General features: G+C 40.7%; 1 protein-coding gene across 1 annotated transcript; it reads right to left on the bottom strand.

Moving 5' to 3' along the window:
• Positions 1-3,937: 3,937 nt before the first annotated feature.
• Positions 3,938-8,789, bottom strand: OOSP2 (oocyte secreted protein 2). Its single transcript, XM_069553375.1, is given in 3 exon segments — positions 3,938-4,091; positions 7,548-7,651; positions 8,640-8,789. Coding segments are annotated over 3 exon segments (408 nt in total).
• Between the last annotated feature and the right edge of the window lie 752 nt (positions 8,790-9,541).

The following is a 9,541-nucleotide window of genomic DNA, read 5'->3' as shown; positions in this document are numbered from 1 at the left end:
AGGTGAGGGGCACTCCGAAGCGATGCTTGTAGTGAGCCCAGACTCTTGCACCTTCTCACACGTGGGAAAGCACCAAGTGCCTTGACTTGACATATCTGGCTCTCCTTTAATTAACACCCGTCTTCGGGCGTGCAGACGACTGCCCCTGCTGCAGAACTTCTGTGTAACGTGGCTTCCCCTCCCCGCTTGCCTCCTTGGAGCAGTTCTCTCAGGGTTTCTTGGGACACTGCCTCTCAGGCTTGAAGTCCTAAATATTCCCATCAAACAGAACATGACCCTCAACTTTTAGGCTGTGAGTATTTTTCAAGTTGCCAGCTGCCAGTGGAGGCTGGAGCAGCAGTTCTGAAGGAAATCCCTGGGCCGAAGGAAGGGACTGAACATCGAGAAGACCAAACGGGAATCGTAAAGAAATGCGAAGCGATGGCAGGAAAAGCTGTGGCCTCCCTGCCTCGGATTAACCAGGGCCACTGCGAATGGAATACTGAAGCAAAAAGAAGGAGCAGAAAGCGCCGGGAAGGAGGGAAAGGAAGAGTCATGAGGAAGCAAACTCCCAAAAGCGGTTCCTTCCATGCACTTGTTTAAATTCGGAGCTGTAGAAAGAGCTCAGAAAGGAAGTTACGTAAACAGTGGGAGCTCGGTTATCTCACCTGTGCGTTTCAGACCCTAGTGCCCACCTCAGAGAACAGTGATCAGGATTAGAGACAGAATGCACACAGAGGTCTTAGCAACTAAGCTCTTCATGTGCACACAAAATAACTGATGAAAATGAGAACTTCTTCACCTCCTTAGAGAGAAGGACTACGGGAAACTGCTTCCCAAAGAAGATTCATAGAGATTTCTTCCCCTGGGGTACAACTTCCCCTAAGTACAAGAGGAAGTGTTTTCAAGGAGGCTGGCTGGATTTTGGTGCTGAAGTATCATAATAAATAAACAAGTTCAAAATTCAAGTTGCTAATTTCCGAAATGAAAAAATAAATCTTTATGTGAGTAAAGCCAAGACTCTAGTTGTTCATTTACAAGGGACCATAGCAGACTGTTTGGAAATAGGTGTATTTCTCAAGGCTTATTTGCCTTAATCCAGTTGCTTAATAGCAACACTTGCATTGTTGGTTTTACCCCTATACCCACCCATGGTGAGGTGTGCACATACTTATAAAATTATGCTCTTCTGGAGACAGTACTTCCATGTTATCTTAACACCTCTGTAAACTCTCCTTGAGAAAAATAATCAGTTAACCATCTAAGGCCTCTGACTTTTGGAATCTGTTAAATGTGTTTGCTTCTAATTTATAATTCCGCAAGTTTTTAAGGCATTGCTTGGAAACCGTGCCTTTCTAGAAGTGACATTATTTAGTATAATTTTAAGACAATGAAAGGCTTCCCAGGTGGCTCAGTGGCAAAGAATCAACCTGCCAAAAGAAACTAACCTAAATGAACTTCAGGTTCATGTGAACTGGGAAATATTCAGCATTAAATATCTAGTATTAATGTCTGCTTGTTGATCTAACTAATATAGACATGTCTAAGAGTCATTAACATTAAGCATTACGCCTAGGTTTAATATAACACATCTGTTACAAAGTTTTCAGCAAGGAAAGTAACTTGAGTGAAGAAACTTCTAAGAAAAGAAAAGGTAAATGAGATAGGAGATTTCAGATAAACTCTATTAAGAATAATTTTGGGGAATAATGATAATTTGGGAATGTCTGATATGCTTTAGGAATGTCTGTCTAAAATAGTCTCTCCACATTTGGGTACCTTGAATTTCTAGGGTTGTGCTAAGCCAAGTGTTGAAAGTTTATTGAATAGATGGGTCATTTCCAAATAAAATAAGATTCACAATGACCTTCAACCCTATCTGACTGAGTGTTCTAAACCCTTTTGATATTTATTGACAAATCTTATTAAATCAAATTCTAATGAAGCACTTTTGACTTATAGCTGACTTCGGGGTGCTTCAGAGGACCCCTGATTGGGTTCATTTGGTATATGGAATTACATGGGAAGTACTGTCAAATGAGTGATGGATCTCAGGTTATGCTATACGGCAAATGTTGCTAATATAGATATCCTAGAAATTACATAGAATTCTTAAAATTCTTGTATGTCCTGGTATTCTAATGAGAAACCAGATGGCTTCACAAAGATTAATAAAAGGACTGAATAAACTGGTGAGTATGCTTATAACTTTTAGGGTTTCTATCTGAAAAAATTAGGGGTCTGAATCAGTTTCCAGGTGGAAGGAAAATTTCTATCTTACATCCATATAATATCCAATATTATACTAGACAGAAGTGGTTAGATTTGACAAAATTCAACATCCTTTCATGATAAAAACTCAATCATTAGACAAGAAAGGAACGTGTGTGTGCGTGTGTGTGCGTGTGTGTGCGTGTGTGTGCGTGTGTGCGCGTGTGTGCGTGTGTGCGTGTGTGCGTGTGTGCGTGTGCGTGTGTGCGTGTGCGTGTGTGCGTGTGCGCGTGTGTGCGTGTGCGCGTGTGTGCGTGTGTGCGCGTGTGCGCGTGTGTGCGCGTGTGCGCGTGTGTGTGTGTGCGCGTGTGCGCGTGTGTGCGTGTGCGCGTGTGTGCGTGTGTGTGCGTGTGTGCGTGTGTGTGCGCGTGTGCGCGTGTGTGCGTGTGCGCGTGTGTGCGTGTGTGTGCGTGTGTGCGTGTGTGTGCATGTGTGCGTGTGTGTGCATGTGTGCGCATGTGTGCATGTGTGCGTATGTGTGTGCATGTGTGCGTGTACGTGTGTGTGTGCGTGCGTGTGTGTGTGTGTGCGTGGCTTCCCAGGCGGCTCAGTGGTAAAGAATCCGCCTGCCGATGCAGAAGCTGCAGGCCACACACACACACACACGTTTACACCAAAGGTAGGGTCCCATCATGTAAACAACTACACACAACATTTTACTGGCAGTAAGATAGCAGCACTTTAAAAGAAATCCAAATGAAAAATACCTTGGCAAAATCTATTTTCACAAGGATATTGCATCCAAAATGTACATTCAATAAGCAGTTGACACACAGGAAACCATACTCAATACTGCAGTGATCTGTATGGGAAACGAATCTAAAAACCAGAGGATGTATGTATGTGGACAACTGATTCTCTCTGTGGTACAGAAGAAAGTAACACAACACTGTAAATCAACTCAGATAAAAAATAAATAAATGAATTTTAAAGTGGAAGTGAATAACTGATGGCACATGTCACCCTTGTAACTGATACAAGAACTGCCCTAAAATCAGAGTGACCTTTGTTATTGTATTGGTAGACTCTCTCTTTTAGGAAAAAGAAGACAGCATCAGAAATGGTGATAAATATTCACCTATTTTAGCAAATTGCTCTAAAGTGGCAGGATGATTCCACGTTGTCCACTTCAATTATTTCAAGTGTGGAAGAGTCGTGTCAGAAATAAAGGAAAATAAGACCTTCAATTTCAGTTAAGGAGGTGGTTACTTAAATTCTAGACTATAAATCTAATTTCCTTCTTTAATAATAAAATACTTTTAGGACTCGACTTTACTGAATAATAAAAAGAAAGCCCCCTCAAGTTAAAGTATCCTCCAGGGAATTAACATGTTAAATGTTAGTCTCTGGCACATTCACAGAGACTATACACTCATGTAGATTCCTATTTTTTATTAAAAAAATAGATTTAGAAAATATTTATTAGAAGTTTATATCAATTAAATCCTATTATTATCACTGAAGACCTATTGCTGAAACTACTCTGTAAAACTAAAAATTTTAAATGGGTAATAGAATTATCTAATAGTTAAACATTAAATTAATAAGACATCCCTAAAATTGTCCAAAAAATATAACTTCACTGAATCAGGACCTTCACCGAATTAGGAGTTTTAGTGACCAGATATCTAAGGAAAGGTTTATACCAATTTTTTTGTCTGTAAAACCATTGTTTTTCCAACACAATTCATGGTATCAATTTCAAGTTAAGTATGGAGTCAGTCTGACTAGAATTTAATAATCCTAACTCTTCTGGTGTTGTCTTAAAGTCAGCAATGAAGGGACTGGGATCCAATTTTACTTCATTTTCTGTAGAAACTGGCATCAGCCACACTGACTTCCTAAAGAGGAGAGAAACAAAAGCAGGTAGGCTTGGCATCCTTGGTACCGGTTCTTCCTGAATCTGAACCTGGGATGAGGTGCTCTTCCTCCTGTTTAATATCATGATCGCTTTTAATACGGGGATTTATGGGCGCAGGATAGGGTCTTTACCCTCTAGGAAACAGATGACTTGCAATGCTTGCCTTAGTTGAGTATCAAAGTCCCCAGTAAAACAGACTTAGATAAATGGATCCTAAGAACAATAAAAGTTGTCAAAAGCTTATCTGACCCAGTGTACTGGCGTTGGAGGTGGGGTGTGTGTGTGTGTGTGTGTGTGTAGCAGTAAGATTCATGCACCAAAAATCTAATCATATGCCTTTGTTAGCCTAGTCTTCATTCTTTCAAGAACAGTAGGTGCAGACAGTGTAATAATTATGATCAAAAGAGAAATGCTGTAGTCGTCGCCATTAATCTGGGCGCATACGGAGCAGCAAGAGCCCCATGGGATTAGGTGAAACATTTTCACACTACTCTAAGCATTGGCCAACACAGAGGAATAAAATTGTGCGTGCATACTCAAAATCAAATCTTAGTTTCTATTCAAGGGTCGGGTACTTCCCATAATAGCACTAAATCCCTTAGCGTTGGTTTTTCCACGTGAAGATAAGTTAAAGGGAAGCTCTACAGTGTTCAACAATGTGGTTGTATTTAATGCCACTGAGTTATACCCTAAAAATGGTAAATTTCATCTTACATACATTTTACCACAATAAAAAATACCAGTTCTCCATCACTTCTAAAAAAGGGACCCTGATGATGTTAAAATATGCTGCACATTTGCTCTAAGCGCAATTCTTTTTTCATGTCAGCTGTTGTTGTTTAGCCGCTAAGTCATGCTCAACTCTGTGTGACCCCACGGACTATAGCCCACGAGACTCCTCTGTCTATGAGATTTCCCAGAAAATAATACTGGAGTGGGTTGCCATTTCCTTCTCTAAGGGATCTTCCCAACCCAGGGATTCAACCTGCATCTCCTGCTTGGCCAGCAGATTCTTTACCACTAAGCTACCTGAGAAGCCCACGTCAGCTATTTCCATATATTAAACAACAATAGGACGGGATAAACTAGAAATCTCTTCAAGAAAATTGGAGATACCAAGAGAAAATTTCATGCAAAATGGGCACAGTAAAGGACAGAAACAGCAAGGACCTAACAAAAGCATTAGATATTAAGAAGAGGTGGCAAGAATACACAGAAGAACTATATAAAACAGGTCTTCATGACCTGGATAACCACGATGGTGTGGTCACTCACCTAGAGTCATGAGTGTGAGGTCAAGTGGGACTTAGGAAGCATTACTACAAAGCCAGTAGAGGTGATGGAATTCCAGTTGAGCTATTTAAAATCCTAAAAGATGATGCTGCTAAAGTGATGCACTCAGTACGTCAGCAAATTAGGAAAACTCATCAGTGGCCACAGGACTGGAAAAGGTCAGTTTTCATTTCAATCCCAAAGAAGGGCAATGCCAAAGAATGCTCAGACAAGTGTATGATTGCATTCATTTCTCATGCTAGCGAGGTAATGCTCAAAATCCTTCAAGCTAGCCATCAACACCACGTGAACTGAGAACTTCCAGATGTACAAGCTGGATTTGGAAGAGGCAGAGGAACTAGAAATCAAATCGATTACACCTGTTGGATCATAGAGAAAGCAAGGAATTCTAAGAAAAGATCTACTTCTGCTTCAGTGACTATAGTAAAACCTTTGACTGTGTGGATCACAGCAAACTATGGAAAATTCTTAAAGAGATGAGACTCTCAGACCACTTTACCTGTCCCCTAAGAAACCTGTATGCAGGTCAAGAAGCAATAGTTAGAACCAGACATGGAACAATGGACTAGTTCAAAATAGGGAAAGGAGTACATCGAGGTTGTATACTGTCACCCTGCTTTTTTCTTAACTTATATGGAGAGTACATCATGTGAAATGCCAGGCTGAATGAATCACAAGCTGGAATCGAGATTGCTGGGAGGAATATCAACAACCTCAGATATGCAGGTTAGACACCTGCCTATCTAACCTACAGGTTAGACACCACTCTAATGGTAGAAAGTGAAGAGGAACTAAAGAGCCTTTAGTTGAGGGTGGAAGTGGAGAGCGAAAAAGCTGGCTTAAAACTCAACGTTCAAGAAACTAAGATCATGGAATCCAGTCCCATCACTTCATGGCAAACAGAAGGGGGGAAAGTGGAAACAGTAACAGATGTTTTTTCTTGGGCTCCAAAAATCACTGCAGATGGTGACTGCAGTTATGAAATTAAAAGACACTTGCTCCTTGGAAGAAAAGTTGTGACAAACCTAGGGAGCACTTTAAAAAGCAGATACATCACTTTGGTGACAAAGATCCACGTAGTCAAGGCTGTGGTTTTCCCAGGGGTCATGTATGGATGTGAAAGTTGGACCATAAGAAGGCTGAGCACCGAAGAATTGATGCTTTTGAACTGTGGTGCTGAAGAAGACTCTGGAGAGTCCCTTGGTCTGCAAGGAGATCCAACCAGTCAACCCTGAAGGAAATCAACCCTGACTATTCACTGGAAGGACTGATGCTGAAGGTGAAGCTCCGATTCTTTGGCCACCTGATGCAAAGAGTCAACTCACTGGAAAAGACCCTGATGCTGGGAAAGATTGAAGGTGCGAGGAGATGAGGGTGACAGAGGATGAGATGGTTGGATGGCGTCACCGACTCAATGGACATGAGTTTGAGCCAGCTCCAGCAGGCAGTGAAGCAGAGGGAAGCCTGGCGTGCTGCAGCCCATGGGGTCGCAAAGAGTCGGCACAGCTGAGTGACTGAAGAACAAAACAAGGATGATTTTTCTTGTGGTTTTCAGGTCGTCTCTAAGATTTGTCCCTCGGGTTTACAGCACTCAATGTGAATATTTCAGTGACACGGTAAAAGTGTGTAGGATATACTATGTCCTTTTGGGATTCAATCTCTCAGTTCTACAAAATTGCAGAGTGCATTCAAAGGTAGTCTGCAAAGGCTTTCCTTTCATATATGTCTGTGAGTTGGTAATTAAAATGAAAATCTGGTTTTCTCTTAACTTTTTAGTCATTTACTCTCCTAACATGGAATTGGACCATAAAATATATCAGAAAAAAATATTATGAAGGAGAACACATTGAAAGATAACATGCTTGATTCTTCCATTTACTAAGGTGACTAACGATTTGCTTTGCAGTTCAGTTACTGTAGAATGATCTAGGTACACAAGATTGTATAAAGTTTTTATTCTAAAATTAATATTACATTAAAAAAATTTTAAACATACTCAAAATATTTTCAAGTGCTAATTTGGTGTTTGGACTTATGCTTATAGGCAAGTCATGTCATAGTCTCTACAATCTATGCTTCTGCAGAAGCGCCTGGTAAGTAAAGGTGAAACTAACATTCAGAGGATCTGGTCTACTGGACTCACCTAGAGGCAGAACACTCCAGAGGGGTTTTCTGAGGGCCATAACGTATATTCCTAGGGTTCAACTATAGCTCTGTTTGAAAAAGGAGCACCTCCTCTGAAACAGCCTAGAAGAGAACAAAGGTTAAACAGAGGAAATTTCTGGTAACACGGGAGGCATAGACACATAGGACGCAGAAAAGCATTCAAGACTGCAGCAATGGCTACTGACTTTCAGGCCCGTACAAAACCCCACAACCCACTGGGGCCAGAGAGAAGTGCGATCTGTGAGAGTAGATTTAAAGTACCTGGAAAAAAATAAACTGTCACTCAGAAATCTTTGTCATTCACTAACAAAAAGGTTTTCACTAGTTCTTCTGAGAAAGATGATTTGGAAATCAAATAACAGAGTGGCTTCAAACATAAGCTTTGAAAGGCACTCTTCTTTGTTTGGCATTATCAACTAACCACCAACTGGCTCTGCACCCCTGGGCAAATTGTTAAAATACCTCCCGAAGCTCTAGCTCCCTCATGTGTGAAGCAAAGACAACATCGATTTCATAGGCGACCGTCGTGATTAGGCCGTGGCCCCAATACTTCTGTAGTGTAAACCGTAAGCTGTTCACATCTGGGAGTCAATGAAAAGATAACACCCCAGGATGACATCACAGGTTTAAGATTTGTGCCTTGCAAAACCATTTAGAGATTTTATTCCACATTTTCTTCTAGGCCCCATATACACACGCGTCCTTGCAGAGCGTGGCCATCTATTGTTGAGTACGAAAGATCTTCCCAGAACTAGTGACCTCCCACGTTAGGGAGAGTGAATGGAATTTAAACCATCTCTTAAGCTTTAGTGAAATACAACAGAAGCCGAAAGACAGCTTAAAAGCAGCTCCCTGACCAGCTGCAAGTCTGTGCTACATATAAGGTCTTGCGGCTGGAGAGCGTCAACATTCAGCAACTAAGGAATTACACAGGCCTCTACCTTACTATAACTGGAAGCAAAATTCGTTCTTAAAGAAAAACAACCAGGACAATAATTTTAGCACTGGGCAGAAAATTCTGAAAAAAATATCTAGAGGTTATTTTTTAACAGATACCCATTATTCTTACCCTTCTTATCCTGATCCCACATTCATAGACAGGGTATATAAAATCATACATATATGTTTGTATCGGAGTCATGGGGCAGCCTGATCCCAGATATAATTCATCAGCAAATATATACTGATTTCTGTACGCACATGGGCTAACAGAGACCATCACATGAAACGGCTTACTTTCACTGCAGAAAGAATCATATGAGAAAATGTAAGCCATGTATTTACCTTAAGGAAAAGCCCAAAGAATATTGAACTATACTTTGTGATTAATTAAACAATGTTTCTTTCTCTGGTAAAGGTAATAACTTCAAGAACAGCATGTGAAGGGTTTCCGTATTACCAGGATTTTCCCAAATATCTGCGTAATTATGTCCTCAAATATGTAAATTTCAGTTATTTCACAAGGGGAAAAAAATCAGTGCATAAGAACATCATCTTTCAGCTCTCTGTCTCCTCTTAAAGGAATTAGGTTCCAAACAGAATGATACAGTTCGGGTTACACATAAGGGGACAGAAGTATTTCGATAAATTCCAGTGCATTAGAAGAGGAGTGATACATTCCAAGTAACAAGTTTAAAGAGGGAAAAGGATAAGGCAGGATTCATATTTACAGCAACTGGAACCAGATACAGTCATGTTCACAAGAGGAAATCGTCTAAATAGGGAAAACCCATGTCTGGAAGCTTCATGAAAGTTTTAATGTAAAACCCTTTCTTCTCTGCACTAAGAACTTCAGTAAATCAATAATAATCACTCTTCCTAATCGAGTCACTTTCCCTTCGGAAATGAAGCAAAAGCGTACTGCATTCTGACTGTGCTAGACAGTCGCTAAAGAGAGGTTTTCAGGGGATAACCAGAGTTGCGTTTCAGAAGCCCCTCTACTGTTCAGAAGGAAAGCAAACACGTACTAGC

The sequence above is a fragment of the Ovis canadensis genome, chromosome 15 (genome assembly GCF_042477335.2).
Source record: "Ovis canadensis isolate MfBH-ARS-UI-01 breed Bighorn chromosome 15, ARS-UI_OviCan_v2, whole genome shotgun sequence".
In the NCBI taxonomy this organism is placed as follows: domain Eukaryota; kingdom Metazoa; phylum Chordata; class Mammalia; order Artiodactyla; family Bovidae; genus Ovis; species Ovis canadensis.
This window is presented reverse-complemented; position numbering and strand designations above follow the sequence as displayed.